This window comes from Moschus berezovskii, chromosome 6, assembly GCF_049115385.1.
Source record: "Moschus berezovskii isolate FMDL1 chromosome 6, NW_MosBer_1.0, whole genome shotgun sequence".
NCBI classification, from domain to species: Eukaryota; Metazoa; Chordata; class Mammalia; order Artiodactyla; family Moschidae; genus Moschus; species Moschus berezovskii.
The window spans coordinates 68,764,167-68,787,880 of NC_142465.1; the positions used below are offsets into that span (position 1 = coordinate 68,764,167).

Consider the following 23,714-nt stretch of genomic DNA (forward strand, 5'->3'; position numbering starts at 1 on the left):
ATTGTGGTAAATGTACCATACTAACGTAAGATGTTAACAATACAGGTAATGGGCTAGGGGATGTATGAAAACTCTCTGTACTAGCCTTAGAACTTTTCTACAAATCTAAAAGTATTCTAAACTAAAAACCTCATTGAAAAAATCATTGAGCTGCATATGGGAAGTTTATCTCAATAAAAAGTTACTGCAATAAACGTGTTAATTATGGTTCCATATGCTAGCAACAATCAGAAAATTTTAAGGTATCATTTACATTAGTATAACGAGTTTGAAATTTTTAGAGATAACCCTGACAAAGGGTTATAAGACCTATATACTAGAAAGATACTAGAAAGAAAACTAGAAGATACTGCTGAGAGAAATTAAACAAGACATAATTATATAGATAAATAAAACCAAGTACGTAGATCAGAAGACAGTATTGTTTAGATGTCAGTTCTCCCCAAACAGAATTATGGCTCCCAAGCAAATATCCAACAGACTTTTTGGTAGGAATGACAAGCTGATTCTAAAATTTACATGAAAACGCAAAAAACCTAGCATGTCAAAATAACTCTGAAAAAGATAAATCAAGTTGGAGGCCTTGTCCTACCAATTTCAAGCTTATTTAAAAGCTACAGTAATCAACACAGTCTGATATTGGAGTAAAGACAAATAATCAGTGGAACAAAACAGTCCTGAAACAGACCCAAGTTTATAGTCAGCTGATTTTCAACAAAGGTACAATATCAATTCAGTGAGAAAAAGATGGTATTTTCAATAAATTGTGTTAGAGCAACTGTTTAGCAATATACAAAGAGAAGGAAAAAAGAACTCTGATACTTAATCACACCACAAATAACAAATTAACTCTAAATGGATTGCAGACTAAAATCTAAGAACAGAAGCTATAAGACTTCTATAAGAAACACTGGAGAAAAAGACTTTGAGCTTGGTAAACATTTCTATAACACAACAAAAAATACACAAACCAAAAAAGAAAAAAGTCAACAAATTATACTTCATCAAAATTAAAAACTCTGTGCATCAAAAGATACTATTTCTACAAAACAAGCCACAGACTGGCAGAAAATATTTACAAACATATATCTGAAAAAGGACTTGTATCTACAATATATAAGGAACTCTTATAACTCAAAAGTAAGACATCCCATTAATTATATAGGTAAAAGATTTAAACAGACTCTCAAACAAAAGAAGGCATACAGATAGTATATAAGCACACTGAAAGATGTACATCATCAGTCAATAGGAAACTGCAAATTAAAAACCACAGATACCGCTACTTATCTATTAAACTGGGCAAAATTAGAAGACTAAACTGAATGCTAGTGAAGAATGGAGCAAGTGGAACTGTCACACAATTGCTGGTGAGAATATAAAATACAGACTTCGGAACACATTTATTCAAGAGAAGTGAAAAGTATATGTCCTCACAAAGATTTAAACATGAATGTTCACAGGAGCTTTATTTGTAACAGCCCAAGAAAGAACCCAAATGACGATTAACAGGTGAATGAATAAACAATTTCATTGTGGAACTGTGGCATACACACAATGGAATATACTCAGCAATAAGACATAATGCATAAAACAACACAGGTTAATTGCAAAATAATTATGCTGAGGGGAAAAGGGCAGGAAAGAAGTATACTAAATGATTATATGAAATCCTGGGAAATACAAACTAATGTAAGTGAAAAAGAGTAGATCAATAATAACAAAAGATAAGGCAGGAAGACAGGATGGAGAAAATTACAAAGGAGTATAAAGAAATGTTTGAGAGCATAAATCAAAATTTCAACAAATTGTACACCTTTAATATGTGAAAGTTATTGTACAATTGTATTTCAATAGAGGTGTTTAAATCAGATATTTATATAAGTAATTATATATACCCATATATAAATATATATATATATGGCTTCCCTTGTGGCTCAGCTGCTAAAGAATCCGCCTGCAATGCGGGAGACCTGGGTTTGATCCCTGGGTTGGGAAGATCCCCTGGAGAAGGGAAAGGCAGTATGTAAACCAAGAACTTCCAGATGCATTAGCTGGGTTTAGAAAAGGCAGAGAAGGAACCAGAAATCAAATTGCCAACATCATTGGGTCATATAGAAAGCAAAGGAATTCCAGAAAAATATCTATTTCTGTTTCATCGACTATGTGAAAGCCTTTGACTGTGTGAAGGATCACCATAAACTGTGGTAAATTCTTAAAGAGATGGGAATATCAGATGATCTTACTTGTCTCCTGAGAAACCTGTATGCAGGTCAAGAAGCAATAGTCAGAAACAGACATGGAACAACATATTGGTTCCAAATTGGGAAAGGAGTATTCACTCTGCTTATTTAAAATTATATGCAGAGCACATCATATGAAATGCCAGGCTGGATGAATCACAAGCTGGAATCAAGATTGCTAGGAGAAATATCAACAACCTCAGATAAGCAGATGATACCACTCTAATGAAAGTGAAGAGAAACTAAAGAGCCTCTTGATGAAGGTGAAAGAGAAAAGTGAAAAAGTTGGCTTAAAACCCAACATTCAAAAAACTAAGATGATGGCATCCAGTCCCATCACTTCATGGCAAATAGATGGGGGAAAGTGGAAACAGTGACAAATTTTATTTTTTTGGGCTACAAAATCACTGCAGCCACAAAATTAAAAGACACTTGCTCCTTGGAAGAAAAGCTATGACAAACCTAGATAGCATATTAAACAGCAGAGATATCACTTGGCAGACCAAGGTCCGTATAGTCAAAGCTATGGCTTTCCTAGTATGTATGGATGTGAGTTGGACCATCAAGAAGGCTGAACACTAAAGAATTGATGCTTTTGAATTGTGGTGTTGGAGAAGACTCCTGAGAGTCCCTTGGACTGCAGGAGATCAAACCAGTCAATCCTAAAGGAAATTAACCCTGAACATTCATTGGAAGGACTGTTGCTAAAGCTCCAATACTTTAGCCACCTGATGTGGAGTACTGACTCATTGGAAAACACCTTGATGCTGGGAAAGACTGAGGGCAGGAGGAGGAGGACTGAGGTGACAAAGGATGAGATGGTTGGATGGCATCACCCATTCAGTGTACATGAACTTGTGCAAACTTCAGGGAAGGCTGGCGTGCTGCGGTGCATAGGGTCGCAAAGAGTTGGACATGACTTGGCAACTGAACGACAACAAATTTATTTTTTTTTTAATTACAAGGATGGAACAAGGATCAAGATATGCTCATAATAAATTCCTCTTTTTTTTTTTGAGCATTCACAATTTGCAGAGTTTATTTGGCTTGGTTATTTTTGTAATATGCATGTAAACAAAATCAACCAATCCTGTCTAACAAGTTTTTCCACAGAAACATTCAAAGAATGCAAAGGCTGCAAACTGGCAGCCTATGAGCTATGTTTTGCCCACAGACATGTTTGTCTGGCCTGGACAGTGTTTCTAACAACCAGAATATGTGGCTAACATTTAAAATGGGTAGATGTTACATTAAAACCTGGGTTTCTAAATTTCAATGAAATGTCAGAAAACCTGACACAATTAGGTATACATTCTTCAAGGCAAAAACTGAGCTCTGATTAAGCTCTTGGGTAACTTAGAAAAATGAGACAAAATTACTCCTTTCAAAGACCTCATAATTTACTATTAGAAGCAATCACAGAAAGAAATTATTGTAGTGTTTCACAGTCATACTATGTGCCAGGCAACGTGTGATGGATATTATAATAAAAATGAGACTAGGTTAAGTAAGATGGATGAGGGAAGAGATCATCAACTTTGCTAAAAAGCCTACTGCTTTGGAAAGGCTTCATAGAGGAGGCAGCACTGGAGCCACATCTTTGAGAGGAAGTTTTTGCTAGGTGACCAGGGCAGAGGAGGACATTTCAGATAAGCAGCAGCATGTTCAAGGTTACAGATCATATGCAGCCAGCACAGATGAAGCACAAGGCTAACAATAAAGTAGTTTGAAAAGAAATGATATGCTTTGAAAGCACAGCAGCAGCCAGAACATGAAGAACTCTTGTATCTCATGCCAAGGAATGCAGGTTTCATCCTACACATCAGTATTATTCCCACAGTGCCCCTGAGGAGACTGCTCATGATTCAACCTAGGTGGAACAGAAATAAAAAGGGTAAAGATATGCCAGCTGAACCCCACCCCCAATTGCTGTTTCAACTAGATTGAGCCCTACTACTATTCTACACAGTAAAGTTCTATTTATATCTCTTTGGACAAAAAATTATGTTATAAACCAAAAAAGAAAAAAAATTTTTAAGTTTGAATATGAGCAATTGAAAAATATTTACCAAGAAATTAAATAAGATTAGTATTTTGTTAAGATCTCTCTGGTTCCAAGAATGGAATAAAGAAGTATGAGAAGGACTTCCCTGGTGGTCCAGTGGTTAAGAATCCGCCTTGCAATGCAGGGGATTCCAGTTCGATTCCTGGTCTCTGAAGATCCCACATCCTTCAGGGCAACTAAGCCCATGCACCAGAACTACTGAGCCTGCAATTTGGAGGCCACAAACTGCAACTACAGAGCCCATGTGCCGAAACTACTGAAGCCTGAGTACCTAGAGCCCATGCTCCACAAGAGAAGCTATTGCAATGAAAAGCCTGCAAACTGCAATGAGAGAAAAGCGCGCACGCAACAATGAAGACCAAGAGCAGCCAATAATAAATAAATATTTTTTTTAAAAAAGAAGCATGATAAATGAGAATACTTAACTTCAACTGATCCAATAAATTATGATTTAAATCTGGGTGGTGACAGTAGAGATAGTCAAATCTTATTGATATCTACTTTGTAGCAAATAATCTGCTATATGCTATGTTCAGGATAAAAAGATAAATTCAAGAGTTATTTAAATAAAAAGGGACAATGACTGATTAAAATGAGAAGGTTAAGAAGAAAAAGGAATTAAGCTTCGTAGGTGACTTGAATAAAAGCACAGACAGTGTGATTTAAGCTTAGATGAAAATCACTATACCTCACCTTCAATAAGCTAAGCACAAACCAAACCAAAAAAGAAACATTAAGGAGGTGTAATCTAGGCAAAGCAAAATTTACAGCCATGACTATACTTCCGAAGCAAAGGTCCTAGAGGATTTGCTAGAGGTATACACAAAATCAGAACCATCCTTGAATGCCACCAGAAACAACAGAAGTTCTTAACTACCAATATCTTAACAATCTCAAAGGTTTTTCTAACAGTCTGCTGAAAGATAAAGCTTAGCATTCTTCCTTGGCAATTTGGTTAAGATCCAGATAACCAAATGATGATGGAATCAAGAATATTGAAAAGCAAACAAGAATATTGGAAAATAATATTTAAGTCATCACACCTATATAATTGCCAGCTAATATATGGTCAGCAAGTTTATCAACTGTTCCATTACACCAAGGATAAGTATGTAACGAGTGGCTCAATTCTGCTCATGACTAGTCTTCAATTATGAACTTCTTAGTAGACTTTTAGAGGTCCAGAGTATTTAAGTGTATAAATTTCCCAAGCATGAGAAGCATTCAAATATAAGTTTCTAGGTTTTTCATTGAGTCCTATACTGAAAAATTTAGTGCTATTTCCATGAATCTGATTTTATAGCAAAACTGTTTTCCCTGATTTTTAAAGGGCAGTGGGAGACAGAAGAAAAGATTGGGGTGGGAGCCCTTACATTCTTCAAAATGAATCCTATTTTCACAGCTGTTCATGAGAGTTATTGCAACGTCTTCAATAAAAATTATAACCAACATTAAATACACAAAACTTTTATGTTCTTCAGTGAATTGGTCAAAACATTCTCTTTATGAAAAGAGCCTTCATACATCATTAATTACATTAGACTATAATGCCTAATCCATTAAAGAGTACATAACGTTAATTACTATTTCCAAGTAGCTGACAATAAGTTATAAAGCTCACTCATGCAAAATCAGAAAGACCTGGTTATAACTTTAAGTGTATTGCCAAATCTCATATATTAGAAGACATTCTAAGAGAACTGCATGGGCCTGTAGCTACATAGTTTAAAAAAAAAACAAACATGAAACTGGTGTCTGACTAAAACAAGAAGAAATAGAAAATATTCTCAAAGTATCTTTATGTGGGCACAGGAAGTGCTTGCATTTACAGAGAGAGAAGAAAAAAAATGGGGAATAGAAGAATTACCTGAGGGCAGGAAATTCAGACAAAAGGTCCCTACTCCTGGTGAAAGCAAGTAGTCAGTTGCCAGGGTTTCTTAGACTCCTCTGGGACTCATTTGGGTGATTATGAAATTCACAGCACACCAATCTCCACCACAGCCAGCAGGGATCGCTGCAGGGAATGGGCACACAGGGGACACAGAAGGGAGCAAGTTTAAGGGAAGGAAGAGGAAAGGAATGATATGATAAAAATATTTAGCTGTGAGTCACTTTAAAGAAAATACAGTTGTATTTCACACTGGATTAACTATAGGCAAATGCTGCTTAAAATCTAAGATAAATTAATCATTTATGATTTTCTTCATTCTTTCTACCACTGGCAGCACTACTACTCTATTAAATCAATGTTTTAAATTTTATATTAAAAATAATATTTAACAAAAACGAGATAGCTATGCTATACAAAAGTTACACAGACTGAACTAAATAATTCAATATTAAATGAAACCAATTAGAACAAGCACTCTAAAAGAAAAGCAACCTACAAACTGTCAAAATTTTAACTGCCAGAAGGCCCAGTTAAAACTATAATCCTCATTTCATTTCATAAAGAATACTAAAGAGTAAAGTCACCTATGAAAAATAACCCACAAACATCGAGATTGTAATATTGCTAAAAATGTATCCAGCTTTATAAATACAAATATTTATGACCTATGTGTTTTATGAGGGCCGATGTATAAATTTACAATAGTATAAATCTATTCCTCCAGTCAGCTAAAAATGTTTCTGAGCAACTACCATGTACCACAGTACTGAGGCAGATGCTAAAGATACAATTGCGAGCCACACAAGCACAGTCACTGCCCTCAGAATTCAAAGCCTATCAGGGTTATTCTGCCCTTAAAGAGATGACAGTCTATGGAACTAATAAACAAGAAGCTTTTGTTCTAAAATAAATAAACAACAGTAGAGGAAAAACCACAATATTATAATAACAGTGGCAGAAAAGAAGTCACAGATTCCTCTCTTAATGGTACTCTGGGGAAGAAAAAAGAGTGTATTATACATTCAGCTAAAATTGTCTTAAAGGATAGACTAATATAAAGGTTCAAAATTTTTATACAACATTCTTTTTGACTGGGAGAAGTCTCAAAATAAGTCAGTGAATTATGAGACAGACCATAACAAGCATAATGCCTTAAAAAAAAATACATCCGGGATCATATGTGCTCAGCTTTTAATTTTGTTTTAATAATTTGGTCTTGATATGATAACTGCTCATATTTCACTCATGGAAAAGGTATCATAAAACTTGTGAAGTGAAGTGAAAGTTGCTCAGTCACGTCCGACTCTTTGCAACCCCATGGACTATACAGTCCATGGAATTCTCCAGGCCAGAATACTGGAGTGGGTAGCCTTTCCCTTCTCCAGGGGATCTTCCCAACCCAGGGATCAAACCCAGGTCTCCCGCATAGCAGGCAGATTCTTTACCAGCTGAGCCACAAGGGAAGCCCCATAAAGCTTGTAACTTATATTCAATCTGAGCTAATATCAACTTGTAAATATCAATATTTAATAGAAATATTAAATTACTCATCTTAAGTAACATTGTATGCAAACTTTAAAACATAAACTGCTAAGATATTTAGAGATTTTCCTACTGAGGAAACATTCAGACTGGAAATTGCAGTACTAAGGCAAAGTGTAATACTGCAAAAAAATTATGCAAGTGAAAAGAAATGAATGGAGAAATTGTCCTTCCCCAACTTTAAAGAACTGCTGAGTCAAAAGACTATGTTTTCCAAGTTTCAAAGGACGGTAAAGTCAAATGATTCCCAAGTAATAAACAAATCTCCGGAGGGATATTGCAACAGGATGATAAAATACCATAAAGGAGTAATACAGGAAGTGCTGAAAACTCAAAGAAAGGCGAACTGTTAGGTGCAAACTACAGCCTAAACAGGCAGTATAGAATAAATCATATTATGAAGGTGCTGGATCAGTGACTTAACTACTCAACACTACCTGTTAAATCTTAGGAAAGTCTAAAACCTCAATGTTTTAATAACTTCCTTCTAGGTGACAGGAACTGGAGAAGGAAATGGCAACCCACTCCAGTGTTCTTGCCTGGAGAATCCCAGGGACGGGGGAGCCTGGTGGGCTTCCATCTATGGGGTCGCACAGAGTCGGACACGACTGAAGTGACTTAGCAGCAGCAGCAGCAGGTGACAGGAACAAATACCTTCTGATTCTAGGATAACAGTATTATAATTTAATCCAAGAAACCACGCATTCAATCTCCTTTTCACCTGAAGTTTTCAAATCAATCTCCTGAAACTAACTTTTCTAAGAATCAGTATCTGCTTGTAGTTGTAAATTAACATGAAAGAAACAGGCCCCTTGCTCAATTTTAGATGCTTCTATGAAGTGTACTTAATAGAAAAAAAGAAAAATCTATCCCCTAAAATTCAACTCACAATTCACTTTTCTGTAATTATCTATTGGCTAAGCCAAAGGATGACCACACACAAAAAACACTAACATCACTGTTGCCAAACTCTAAGAGGCTCAGTCTAAATTAGCTTACAAATAAAGGGATCTCCATTTATATATTAATAGAGAACCAAAGTAACATATCCAGAGCCAAACTCCAGATCTTTTTCCATAAACCTGCTCCTTCTGCATATCTTCTCCAACTTAATTAATAGCAACTCCATCTTCTCAGTTGCTTATGTCAAAGTCATCCATGACTGTCCTTCTCAATTCACATCTTATCTATTGGCAAAACCTGTGGCTCTGCCTTCAAAATACATCTAAAACCTGACTATGTATCTCAACAACTTCACCGCATCCACCTAGCTCCATGCCAGTATATTTTCTCATCTGGATAGTTAACACTTTTCACTAGGCTCCTGCTTCTTCCCCTGCCCTCCAATTATTTATTTCCCACTTGGCTGCAGAGTGATCAACGGTTCAAAGCCTTCCAGTGGCTTCCAGTCTCACTCAGGGCAAAAGCCAAAGTCACTACAAGGTCCCAAGAGATCTGGCCCTTGATTTCTTTTTGAGCTTATCTTCTACTCACCTCAGTTCTCATTCCACTTCACCTATACTGAAGGCATTAACGTATTTGCCAAAAAATGACAAGTAAGCTCCCTCTTCTGGATCTTTGCATTTGTTCGCACTCCCAATTTCAGGTCTCTCGTCAAACACCTTCTCAATTAAGCCTTCTCCATCACTGGATTTAAAATTGCAAAGTTTGTCCCCCCACCTCTGTGCACTTCCTACTCCCTTTCTCTGTTATTTTTTTCAAGAGCAATGTACTTCACATTTAAATTAAATGTGAAGGTCTATTAATCTAATTACTCTCAGCCTTCTCTGATTAAAATGTAAGCTCCACTGAGGGCAGGGAGTTTGCCCCAACACTATGGACTAGCACCTGGTACAGAGAAGCACTCAGTAAATATACTGTGAGGCACTCTAATCTCCCTTGACTTTGCCATTCAGTCACAAGATCCTGCAAACACTCAACCTTTCCTAATCTCCTTAAAAAATATTCCAAATAGTTAATCTTCTCAGGCCACTCTCCCTTTCTACTTTTTTTTTCCACTTTGTTTAGGGAGTATGTCTTGTTGAGACTATCAAGAAGTTTCTTTTACCTCAACCCTTGGAGCTGGCCTGTATCCAGGCCTTTCCCAAGCCTGTTTCTCTAACCTTCTCATAAATTCTGTGGAATACCGATATCTTTCTACATTATTTTTCTACTTAATCTAATCAGAGCACCTCTATAGACTCTATGTTTCCACCCCAGAGAAATGTTCCTGAACCTTGGACTGCAAATCAAATTCATAACCGTGTACCTTTCTTTAGTGATCATGTTCCTCTTTAGTCAGGAATTCTTTATTAGCAGTCACCTCCTGGGATGAAGTTCAATTTCAATTTCCCTATCACGGCAAATGAGGCCTTCCAAAACCTAATTTAGTTCAGTGCCTATTAAAGACACCAAATGGAGCAGCAAGCCTGAATCTAAACAGTTCTCCCCATGACCACATCTTTGCTGTACAACCCTTTGCCATAGCTAATTGACCCGTGGATAAACAGAACTGGGTCAAACAGATTCTCTCTCCCTGAAATCTGACACTTCAACAGGAAAGACCAGACTGGGAGTTGTGAAAGATGGGACAGCACCCTAAAGTAGTGGTTCTCAACTGAGAGAAGCTGTACCTTCCAGGGGACATCTGGCAACATCTGGAGACGTGCTCTCATTGTCAAGACTGCAGGAGTGCTACTGGCATCTAGTGGGTGGAGACCAGAGGTGCTGCTCAACATCCTACAATGTGCAGAGCAGCCTTTCACAAAAAAGAATCATCTGGTTCAAATGTCAACAGTGCCGAGGTTCAAGTACTCTTCCAACGAGGCCCTCGGCGTTGGCTGTTCCAGATTCTGTGACCCACACTAGCAGCTTTTTTTACATTTCCTCTTTTAGCCTAAGTGAAACAGAGCAGGTTTTTGTTGTTTGCAGACAATATAATCTTTTTTTAACAGTTTTTTTAAGTGGAATATAATTGCTTTACAATGTTGTATTAGTTTTTGTTGACCAATGAAGTGAATCAGCTATGCGTGGGTGCTAACTTGCTTCAGTCGTGCCTGACTCTTTGTGACCCCATGGTCTGCAGCCCTCCTGGCTCAGCTGTCCATGGGATTCTCCAAGCAAGAATACTGGAGTAGGTTGCATGCCCTCCTCCAGGGGATCTTCCCCACCCAGGGATCAAACCCTTATCTCTTACCTCTCCTGCATTGGCAGGTGGGTTCTTTACCACTAGCACTCCCTGGGAATCAGTTACATGTATACATATATCCCCTCCCTCTTGAAATTTCCTCCCACCCCTCCCATCCCACCCCTCTTGGTCATTACCTGAGTACCAAGCAAAGTTCCCTGTGCTATACACTAGGTTCCCACTAGCTAGCTATTTAACACACAGTAGTATATTTATCAGGAGAAGGCAATGGCACCCCACTCCAGTTCTCTTTCCTGGAAAATCCCATGGACAGAGGAGCCTGGTAGGCTGCTGTCCATGGGGTCGCTAAGAGTCGGACACGACTGAAGCGACTTAGCAGCAGCAACAGTATATTTATGACAGACAATATAATCTTAATTAGCCCAGTATCAGTTCAGTTCAGTTCAGTTCAGTCGCTCAGTCGTGTCCGACTCTCCGCGACCCCATGAATCACAGCACGCCAGGCCTCCCTGTCCATCACCAACTCCCGGAGTACACTCAAACTCATGTCCACAGAGTCGGTGATGCCATCCAGCCATCTCATTCTCCGTCGTCCCCTTCTCCTCCCGCCCCCAACCTTTCCCAGCATCAGAGTCTTTTCCAGTGAGTCAACTCGTCGCATGAGGTGGCCAAAGTATTGCAGTTTCAGCTTTAGCATCAGTCCCTCCAATGAACATCCAGGATTGATCTCCTTTAGAATGGACTGGTTGGATCTCCTTGCAGTATAAGGGACTCTCAAGAGTCTTCTCCAACACCACAGTTCAAAAGCATCGATTCTTCGGCGATCAGCTTTCTTCACAGTCCAACTCTCACATCCATACATGACCACGGGAAAAACCATTGCCTTGACTAGACGGACCTTGGTCGGCAAAGTAACGTCTCTGCTTTTTAATATACTATCAAGGTTGGTCATAACTTTCCTTCCAAGGAGCAAGCGTCTTTTAATTTCATGGCTGCAATCAGCATCTGCAGTGATTTTGGAGCCCAAAAAAATAAAGTCTGACACTGTTTCCATTGTTTTTCCATCTATTTCCCATGAAGTGATGGGACCAGATGCCATGATCTTTGTTTTCTGAATGTTGAGCTTCAAGCCAACCTTTTCACTCTCCTCTTTCACTTTCATCAAGAGGCTTTTGAGTTCCTCTTCACTTTCTGCCATAAGGGTAGTGTCATCTGCATATCTGAGGTTATTGATATTTCTCCCAGCAATCTTGATTCCAGCTTGTGCTTCTTCCAGCCCAGTGTTCCTCATGATGTACTCTGCATATAAGTTAAATAAGCAAGGTGACAATATACAACCTTGACGTACACCTTTTCCTATTTGGAACCAGTCTGTTGTTCCATGACCGGTTCTAACTGTTGCTTCCTGACCTGCATACAGGTTTCTCAAGAGGCAGGTCAGGTGGTCTGGGATTCCCATCTCTTTCAGAATGTTCCACAGTTTATTGTGATCCACACAGTCAAAGGCTTTGGCATAGTCAATGAAGCAGAAATAGATGTTTTTCTGAAACTCTCTTGCTTTCTCCATGATCCAGCGGATGTTGGCAATTTGATCTCTGGTGCCTCTGCCTTTTCTAAAACCTGCTTGAACATCTGGGAGTTCACGGTTTACATACTGCTGAAGCCTGGCTTGGAGAATTTTGAGCATGACTTTACTAGCGTGTGAGATGAGTGCAATTGTGCGGTAGTTTGAACATTCTTTGGCATTGCCTTTCTTTGGGATTGGAATGAAGACTGACCTCTTCCAGTCCTGTGGCCACTGCTGAGTTTTCCAAATCTGCTGGCATATTGAGTGCAGCACTTTCACAGCATCATCTTTCAAGACTTGAAATAGCTCAACTGGAATTCCATCACCTCCACTAGCTTTGTTCCTAGTGATGCTTTCTAAGGCCCACTTGACTTCACATTCCAAGATGTCTGGCTCTAGGTCAGTGATCACATTATCGTGACTATCTTGGTCGTGAAGACCTTTTTTGTACAGTTCTTCTGTGTATTCCTGCCACCTCTTCTTAATATCTTCTGCTTCTGTTAGGTCCATACCATTTCTGTCCTTTATCGAGCCCATCTTTGCATGAAAAGTTCCCTTGGAATCTCTAATTTTCTTGAAGAGCTCTCTTGTTTTTCCTATTCTGTTGTTTTCCTCTATTTCTTTGCATTGATCACTGAGGAAGGCTTTCTTATCTCTCCTTGCTATTCTTTGGAACTCTGCATTCAGATGCTTATATCTTTCCTTTTCTCCTTTGCTTTTCGCCTCTCTTCTTTTTACAGCTATTTGTAAGGCCTCCTCAGACAGCCATTTCGCTCTTTTGCATTTCTTTTCCATGGGGATGGTCTTGGTCCCTGTCTCCTGTACAATGTCACGAACCTCCGTCCAGAGTTCATCAGGCACTCTATCAATCAGATCTAGTCCCTTAAATCTATTTCTCACTTCCACTGCATAATCATAAGGGATTTGATTGAGGTCATATCTGAATGGTCTAGTGGTTTTCCCTACTTTCTTCAATTTAAGTCTGAACTTCGCAATAAGGAGTTCATGATCTGAGCCACAGTCAGCTCCTGGTCTTGTTTTCGCTAACTGTATACAGCTTCTCCATCTTTGGTTGCAAAGAATATAATCAATCTGATTTCGGTGTTGACCATCTGGTGATGTCCATGTGTAGAGTCTTCTCTTGTGTTGTTGGAAGAGGGTGTTTGCTATGACCAGTGCATTCTCTTGACAAAACTCTATTAGCCTTTGCCCTGCTTCATTCCGTGCTCCAAGGCCAAATTTGCCAGTTACTCCAGGTGTTTCTTGACTTCCTACTTTTGCATTCCAGTCCCCTAGAATGAAAAGGATATCTTTTTTGGGTGTTAGTTCTAAAAGGTCTTGTAGGTCTTCATAGAACCGATTAACTTCGGCTTCTTCAGCAGTACTGGTTGGGGCATAGGCCCAGTATACTAGTCCAATAATCTGACACACATGTGTATACTTTAAATCAGTTTCTCAACCTCAAAACTAATGACATGTAGGTCAAATAATTTTTTTTTGTGAGAGACCGTGCTGTCTACTATAGGATGTTTAGCAGTATCCTTGGCCTCTGTCTGCTAGTTAAAACCCCAAGACCCAACTCTGCTGAGTCATGATAATCAGAAATGTCTCCAGACATTGCCAAATATCCTCTGAGGGGTCAAACACTCATGTTTCATAACCACTGCTTAAAACTATACAAAGACTGTACTCAGGTGTAGTGTATGTCTTTTCAACACCCACTTGTACCCCCAGCATAATATGCCTTGAGCCAAAGGGGAAGCGGGGGAGCATTTGTATCTGAATCTTCCCCATCTCTCTTTACGCCCTGGCTTAAATGTACCCCATCTTCAAGCTTTTACTCCCTGCCCTTCACCTTTGCTGGAGCACATGTGTACACATACCACAGTAACAGGTAATGAGGACTTGAGCTGAAAGGTAAGCTCCTGCTTTTCTTTCTTACACTTGTTGTAACTTTTCTTTAGAGCTTTCCATTTCCTTGTGAAAAAATACTCTCCTAGAGAACTCTCCAAAACATATCCGTGACAGTTACAGTATGAAAGATCAGGGTAAAGTCGCCTTCAAAGGCTTTTCCTGTCTCACTTCTATTAAAATGTAAAGTGAAAGAGGAGAGTGAAAAGGTTGGCTTGAAGCTCAACATTCAGAAAACAAAGATCATGGCATCTGATCCCATCACTTCATGGGGAATAGATGGGGAAACAGTGGAAACAGTGGCAGACTTTATTATGGGAGGCTCCAAAATCACTGTGGATGCTGACTGCAACCATGAAATTAAAAGACGCTTACTCCTTGGAAGGAAAGTTATGACCAACCTAGATGGTATATTAAAAAGCAGAGACATTACTTTGCCAACAAAGGTCTGTCTAGTCAAGGCTATGGTTTTTCCAGTGGTCATGTATGGATGTGAGAGTTGGACTGTGAAGAAAGCTGATCGCCGAAGAATTGATGCTCTTGAACTGTGGTGTTCGAGAAGAGTCTTGAGAGTCCCTTGGACTGCAAGGAGATCCAGCCAGTCCATTCTAAAGGAGATCAATCCTGGGTGTTCACTGGAAGGACTGATGCTAAAGCTGAAACTCCAATACTTTGGCCACCTCATGCAAAGAGTTGACTCACTGGAAAAGACTCTGATGCTGGGAGGGATTGGGGGCGGGAGGAGAAGGGGACGACAGAGAATGAGATGGCTGGATGGCATCACCGACGCGATGCACATGAGTTTGAGTGTACTCCGGGAGTTGGTGATGGACAGGGAGGCCTGGCGTGCTGTGATTCATGGGGTCGCAAAGAGTCGGACACGACTGAGTGACTGAACTGAACTGAACTGAACTCTGTAACTACTCTGCATGTGGGTGCGCGGGCACACACACACACTCACTCACTTACTTGTCCTCTTCAGTTTCAGATCTGTTTCAAGTATACAAACTTTTTATTAACAATGAAAGAGATGCTTGGGATATAAATTAAACAACTAGATAGGGAATAAGTATATAGATTTACACTTCTCAAATAGTTCATCATTTGCTTTAAGCATTTGTTAATCTCTAAAGAATAATTCTCTTATCAGTTCAGTTCAGTCGCTCAGTCGTGTCCGACTCTTTGCAACCCCATGGACTGCAGTGAGTATGACTCTTTGCAACCCCAAGGACTGTAGCACACCAGTTTTCCTGTCCTTCACCAACTCCCGGATCTTGCTCAAACTCACGTCCATCGAGTCGGTGATGCCATCCAACCATCTCATCCTCTGTTGTCCCCTTCTCCTCCTGCCTTCAATCTTTCCCAACATCAGGGTCTTTTCCAAGGAGTCAGTTCTTTGCATCAGGTGGCCAAATTACAGCTTCAACTTCAGCATCAATCCTTCCAATGAATATTCAGGACTGATTTCCTTTAGTATTGATTGGTTTGATCTCCTTGCTGTCCAAGGGACTCTCAAGAGTCTTCTCCAACACCACAGTTCAAAAGCATCAATTCTTCCATTCTCAGCTTTCTTAAGCCCTTGTATCTGAATAACACTGGTTTTAATCTTACAATTTCACCACACTTCAACCTCCAAGTTCGGAATAAGCACTCTTTATCTCCTAGATAAAGTGTCATTTTCCTAGTCCTTTCTTTCCAGCATACCAAAGGTACCATATTTATTCAATTATTCAATTGTCCATTATTTCTTAAAAGCACAGGAAAATCGTCCATGCCCAATATCTGTGATAATATTGGTGGCTTCTAGTCTTGCCTCAGTTTAAAAAAAAGCAGTGTGAAGCACAGTCAATTCATTGTTGCCATTCATGCATTCATTCAAAAAATAGTCATTGAGTACCTACATCATTCTAGACTCAAAAAAAAAAACCTGCCCTCATGGAGTTTACATTCAGTACAGAAGACAAATGAACTGAAAATTAAATAAGTACATCTTATTACAGATGAGGATGAGTGCTACAGAGAAAAGAATGGTCAAGTAAGCCCTCCATTAAGAAGCTACCATGAGTTCCATTCACTAGTCATAAGAAATGTCTATTATCGGAAGATAATATATTCTTAGTATTTCCTATCAAATTGTGTTCCAGATGGTTAGATCAGTATAGTGACATCTTTATTACTGCATAATCTATAAAATTAAGTTTGACCTAGATAATTTCAGAAGTTCATCACTACCAGAGTAACAATAAATTATCACAACAGCCACCTTGTTTCTTCTATTGTCATCCTTTATAAATAACTATTTTTCTTAGGAGACGACAGCAACAACAGTAAGGTTAATATCTTAACCAAGAGGATGAATTAGATACTCTTCAGTCATTTGACTTAAGGAAGTTTTGAAACATGAATTAACTGAAAACTTAAGTGCTTCAAAAACTCATCTCAAAAAAATCATTAGTTTACAGCGCAATTATTAGAAATCATACAGATTAAAAAAGTAATCTTCTATATGTATAACTGATTCACTATGCTATATACCTGAAACTAACACATGGTAAATCTACACTCTGTTATTAAAAAAAAGAGTAATTCTCAAGATTCAACTCTGAATGTGTCTGCTTTGTGAACTAAGCCATTACCTTTACAACTAATTTGTAAGAGTCCTTCTCAACAGGAGTTCTATAAGAGAATTAAACTCTAATGTCCTCAGGTTCTCAATGACTGAACAAACTTTTCTCCTGTGCATCTAAAATGGAACTAGCTATGTAAATACTGTCATCCTCGGGAGAGTGAGAAAATAGAAATTCAAATCATTTTCTGTAGGTGTAAATTTTCTTGTGAACTGAGTATGAGAAAGGCTGGAGGACATCTGAGAAGGCAGATCTTACTTAAATCATACAAAATAATGATAAAATCTTCTTCCAAAATGAAGTAATTCATTATTGGATCATATGGACAATTTCAAAAGAAACTTTCCAATTATTGATACTATTAAGAAATGTATAATCATCAGTGCTTCTATAATTTGTTACTTTAAAAAAATACCTTTATCTTATTCAGTGTTATAAGTGATGAAAATATTTGCTGAATCACAGAAATAATAATAATTTTGTTCTCCAGCATACAACCTGTGGTATACAATGATTTGGACAATCAAGAGCTCTCTTTACTAGGAAAGTATATCATCACACCCAAGTATTTTCCTAAAATCAGTTAAAAGTAAGCATTAACTTACAAATAACAGAGGAAAGGGTCATAATCAAGCACTCTGAATTCGCTGTTAACAACTTGGAAACAAGATCCTACATTTAGCCTGTGTTTTGAGACAAATATGGAAAAGTCAGGGGCAGTAGCAAACTGCCAGCTTTACTGAGTCATGATTCTGACTAAAACCGCGTTATGAAATGGAAAGGATGACAAGCCTTGGGTTTGTTACCACAGATGTTGACTCCCTGAATTTATGGATCTTAGATTTAAAAAAATAATAAACTCCGTACGAATGATTTGGGGCTAAAACGACTCCAGAAAAAACTTGCCAAAGCTGGTAACTCTGATTATTTACCTAAAGCAAATCCTAACTGTGCAAACAGGCACACCCTCTAATGCAGACTGGGAACGGCGAGGCAGGGTGAATTCAGAACAATAACAAGGTTAACATTTCAGTGAGAAGACAAGGCTCAGCCCTAACAGTCCACACTGCCCTGGGTTAACGGAACCGCTCAGCTCCGAATGGAGGCGAGCAGACACCGAGCACCTGGGAGACGCCAGACCACCTCCAGTCTCCGCGCAGGACCGCCCGAGAGGGTCCTCCCGACGCCCCCCAGACGCCGCGTCGGGGACGATCCCAGACATCAGCCTTTCCCTGCCACCCAACACGATCCTCCGCGAGCCGATCGGGGGAGAGAATCCATCCAGGGGCGCCGTCCAGGGGCGGACCTGTCTGTGAGCGACCCCGACCGGGGACGACCGGGTCCAGGCGCTGGCTCGCGAGGCCAGCCCTGAGTGCAGGGGCCAAGCGAGATCCGGGGCCGCGACCTCTGCCCCTCTGGAGCAGGGAGTCCAAGGGTCGCCTCCTGCTCGGCTGCCAGTCCCCGCCGCCCCTGAAGCCGCGGGTTGCCTCTGGTACCCGCTAGGGCGGAGGCGGGCTTGTGCCCACGCTCGAGGCTCTGACTAACCTGGAAAGGTGCTTCAGAATCTGTTTCTTGATGAGCCCAGCCATGGTGCCGAGGCGGGAGGCGCCGCGCTCTCTCTCCGTTCTTCACTGCCTCCTCTCTTCGAGGCCGTCTCCCCTTTGTCCGGATTCACCCGGACGGAGGAGAGGCTCCTGAGCACTCACGCCCAGGACAGACCCGAGGCCCCGGCCGAGGCAACAGCAGCCACCGCTGCCGCCAAGGACCCGGAGCATTGCGCTCAGGCAGCCGCGGCCGCCGCCGGCGCCATCTTGGCTGCAACATCACCTAAGAGACCTGGGGGAGGGCCAGGGAGACGCGAGCGCGAGGCGGGGCGGGGCCGGCGCGAGGCGGGACGGGGCGGGGCGGGGCGAGGTGGGGCGGGGCCGGCGCGAGGCGGGGCGGGGCGGGGCGGGGCGGGGTAACGCAAGCCTAGGAGGTTTGTTGTCCCGCTTCCCTTGCAGGGTCTCAGGTTCGGGGGTCTACTTGTCCCTGACCCTCTTGAACAGTTTGACTCCCAACCCCAGAACCTTCTGGGTGTTAGACCTCCATCCTCAGGCTCTAGTGTCCTTCACTGAGTGCTTCGTCCATATCTCACTTTTCTTTTTCATTTCCCTGTCAGAATTGACTCCACAAAGTGCTGATTGCTTTGCCTTCATTTACTCAGTTTTCTGCATATTCTTCTTTGCTTAGATATTCTGCGTTCCCCTGGCCAAATGATATAATTTGATGTTTCCTTTAGATAGTATATTAAAAAGCAGAGACATTACTTTGCCAACAAAGGTCCGTCTAGTCAGTTCAGTTCAGTTCAGTTCAGTCGCTCAGTCGTGTCCGACTCTCCGCGACCCCATGAATCACAGCACGCCAGGCCTCCCTGTTCATCGCCAACCCCCGGAGTACACTCAAATTCATGTCCACAGAGTCGGTGATGCCATCCAGCCATCTCATTCTCCGTCGTCCCCTTCTCCTCCCGCCCCCAACCTTTCCCAGCATCACAGTCTTTTCCAGTGAGTCAACTCGTCGCATGAGGTGGCCAAAGTATTGCAAGGCTATGGTTTTTCCAATGGTCATGTATGGATGTGAGAGATGGACTGTGAAGAAAGCTGATCGCCGAAGAACTGATGCTTTTGAACTGTGGTGCTGGAGAAGACTCTTGAGAGTCCCTTGGACTGCAAGGAGATCCAACCAGTCCATTCTAAAGGAGATCAGTCCTGGATGTTCATGGGAAGGACTGATGCTAAAGCTGAAACTGCAATACTTTGGCCACCTCATGCAACGAGTTGACTCACTGGAAAAGAGTTTGATGCTGGGAAGGATTGGGGGCGGGAGGAGAAGGGGACGACAGAGAATGAGATGGCTGGATGGCGTCACCGACTCGATGGACATGAGTTTGAGTGAACTCCGGGAGCTGGTGATGGACAGGGAGGCCTGGCGTGCTGTGATTCATGGGGTCACAAAGAGTCAGACCATGACTGAGCGACTGAACTGAACTGAACTAGAAATTTTAAGGAAAGTGAAAGCTGTTACGGTGTGTTAATATAGTCCAGGACCTGGAAATGAGAAGGCCTATAGTTTTTGCTCTATTATTTTCTAGTTACATTAACCTGGAGAAAATAATTTCTTACTTTCAGCCTCAGTTTAATTATCTATACAATAGGTTGATAATACCAGCCTTACAAACTCACTAGGTTGCTGTATCTAGAGAAATAAAGATGTAAAATTTCACTTAAAAATTTCTATGAAAAGGAAGGAAATAGTTGAAATCAGGGAGAGCTATTCTAGCTCTGCACCTTCACTCAACCCAGCCCCAAACCAATACTTTACAGAGATGAAAATTACCATCCAGTGACATCTGATAAAGGGGGGGGAAAAATTACACTATCTCTGAGGGATGCATCAGAAAACTCTGTGGGAGTGTATGGGAATGGCAAGGGGATAGTTTACATATAGTCCAACACCTGACCCATTTAAAGCAAGGGAAAGCAGATACTTGTGGATTGACTATTTACTCAATTTACTCATTTATAATGCACTACAAATAAAGGACTATTCAAGTAACTAAGTAGCCTAAATGAAAACAAACTTCCTGTCATCAAGAAGTTAATTAACAGCCTCAGATGAAAGGTAAATTCCTTTGCTAAGACCTTGAGCTCTGTGATTAGACTCTTGTTCAAAGGCTGACTTGGCCACTTTGTAGGCAGAGTGTAAACTTGGGCAACTTATTTCAATCTCAGCCTCAGTATCTCATCTATTGGAGATAAAAGTATCTCAATTTTGTTAGGATTAAACGCATATATAGTGTTCAACAAAGTAGCTAGCATATGTCAAGCTCTTAATGCTATTATTATCCTTGGCATAATGAGAAACAGAAGAAAAGGGTCATGAGAACACAAAGGATGGAGTGATTCTATCTTGTCTAGTCAGAGATGGGATTTTAGTGGAGATATTATTCCAAGGGTGAGAATGTCAGCTTAATGTTAAATGAACTGGCTCCAAAGTCAGATTTGGATTTGAAAGTTCACTCTATCAGCTGAGCCACAAGGGAAGCCCAAGAATAGTGGAGTGGGTAGCCTTTCCCTTCTCCAGTGGATCTTCCCAAATCAGGAATCAAACTGGGGTCTCCTGCATTGCAGGCATTTTCTTTACCAATCGAGCTATCAGGGAAGCCCTAACATTAAATGAATTGGCTCCAAAGCCAGCCTTGTATTTGAAACTTCACTCTGAATTTTTAGCTTTGTAATGGTAGGGAAAGTGCCGAACCTCTCCAGCCCTCTGATATTATTTATCTTCATGAGGTTGTTGTGAGGATTAACTAAGTTAATGCAGGTTAAATACTTAGAGAGTACCAGACACAACAGAATGTTGGCTATCATTACTAACTCACTAGGTGGAAAAAGATGTTTCAAGCAGGTGGAACACAATTATGAAAAAGGACAGAAGTGTCAAAGTCCATGACTTCTAAACGGCAAGTAGTCTAATGTGCTAGAACTGCATGAGAATTCCTTTTCAAAGTACGAACTATTAAAGAATACTTCAGGTTAATAAGAGTAGTTACAATATCTTTTTCTTTAGAAAAGACATGACAATAATTTCAACTTGCCTCTCCTTTAACCGAGAGAACACCTGTCATAAACCCACCATAAATTCTATGGTTAAATTTACATTTTTGTTCATTGCTACTTAATTTTCAAAAAGTTAGAAACATGATTGTCATTCAAATATATAATCAATGTGCATCAAAAATTTAACTCACATTAATGCAGGAACAAGCAAGATAAGATATAAAGTTATTTCACTTATTAATGCAACTTAAATATTTGCACATGTTCACTATGTATCAGTTCAGTTCAGTTGCTCAGTCGTGTCCGACTCTTTGCGACCCCATGAATCACAGCACGCCAGGCCTCCCTGTCCATCACCAATTCCCGGAGTTCACTCAAACACATGTCCATCGAGTCGGTGATGCCATCCAGCCATCTCATTCTCTGTCATCCCCGTCTCCTCCCACCCCCAATCCCTCCCAGCATCAGACTCTTTTCCAGTGAGTCAACTCGTTGCATGAGGTGGTCAAAGTATTTATATCAGAGTGATATTTTTAACCCTTTTAAAATTACACACTGCCAAAATATACATGTATTTTAAAAGCAATAGTCACACGCTTGAGATTATGTATACTAAAATCTTGAGGGGTGGGAAGAGGGATTGCATGGTGTGAAGGTGAATGAAGTCAGAGCTTTTACTGAGCAGTCTGTGCTGAAGCTGGCTCAACTTCATACTCAGCCAGTTCATACTGGCTCATGAACCAGTTGTGCACGTCTCTTTCCAAATCTGTGTTCCAGTGTTTGGTAACTTCAGGAAAGCTTGTAATCAGCCACTGTAACAATATTTTCATTGCATAAAATGGTGAACACTACAAATCAGGACTTTTCGCCTGGAGATTCAGTTGTTAAATATTTACTAGCAGACAACGTGGGATGGGTGGAAGGGAGATGAGATTGCAAATGCATGGACATTATTTCATAGGCAGTGTCAAGCCTTGGAAAACTATGGTGATTGAATTTGGGAAATATGATGAGATCTCTGATTCAGAAAAATATTTCTGATAATCATACTGGCAGTACAGAGGACAGAACATATTGAGAAGAGAATGGAAATAGGAACCTTGAGAAACTTGTAACATTACTATTTCTGGTGAAGATGAAGCAGTATCAGTAGAGGCAAACAAACAACCAAAAAAAAAAAAAAATCAAGGAAAAATTCCAGGATTAAGTGAAGGATTGCTGTTGAAGGTAACTGAGGTTTCTAGTTTGAGGCACTAGGTCGATACTGGGGCATACCACTAATTCAGACAAGTAATAGAGATGGAACAAGCAGTTGTGGAGATAAAATTGTTTTGAATGTTACCTTTAAGGTTATTTCAGGCTGTCTGAATAGAAACATTCAGGTTGCAATTGGGGGTGGAAGTTCTTCTTTAGGATTTATTCAAGGATAGCTGAAGCCAAGAACAAAAATGATCTTGATCTGGGCTCAGGGGAAAATAAAGGAAAGCATGCTTTTGAACTGTGGTGCTGGAGAAGACTCTTGAGAGTCCCTTGGACTGCAAGGAGATACAACCAGTCCATTCTAAAAGAGATCAATCCTGGGTGTTCATTGGAAGGACTGATGCTAAAGCTGAAACTCCAATACTTTGGCCACCTCATGTGCCAAGTTAACTCACTGGAAAAGGCTCTGATGATGGGAGGGATTGGGGGCGGGAAGAGAAGGGGAAGACAGAGAATGAGATGGCTGGATGGCATCACCGACTCTATGGACATGAGTTTGAGTGAACTCCAGGAGTTGGTGATGGACAGGGAGGCCTGGCGTGCTGTGATTCATGGGGTCGCAGAGTTGGACACGACTGAGTGACTGAACTGAAGTGAGAAAGGGCTTAAAACCAGTAGAGATAGAATGGAAAGAGCATATTTTAAAAGATGAGAGGTGAATCGAAATGGTGACCACTCTATGATGTAAGATTGATAAATATTTTTTACATGAGGAAGCCTATTAATTTAATATTGTTAGGAAATTGATTACTAAAATTGGATATAACTAAATTTGAAGTTTCAATGACTTTTTTTTTTACAAAGAATTATAGACACCAGTAGAGTGCCTGAGGTGTTGAAGAAAATTCTTGAGAGTCCC

General features: G+C 40.4%; 1 protein-coding gene across 2 annotated transcripts in view; it reads right to left on the bottom strand.

Moving 5' to 3' along the window:
• Positions 1–18,831, bottom strand: part of BLTP3B (bridge-like lipid transfer protein family member 3B) — a 92,515-nt gene extending 73,684 nt beyond the window's left edge. Inside the window, exons 1-2 of one of the 2 annotated variants that reach the window (XM_055396737.2) lie at positions 18,540–18,830; positions 6,176–6,322 (exon numbers count right to left, since the gene is read on the bottom strand). Coding sequence is in view for 1 of the 2 variants with exons in the window: in XM_055396736.2 (XP_055252711.2) it covers positions 18,540–18,583 (44 nt within the window). In the remaining variant the exon portion in view is untranslated. Of the gene's footprint in view, positions 1–6,175; positions 6,323–18,539 lie in introns of both variants that reach the window. The other variant, XM_055396736.2, reaches the window with a different exon arrangement.
• Positions 18,832–23,714: the final 4,883 nt, after the last annotated feature.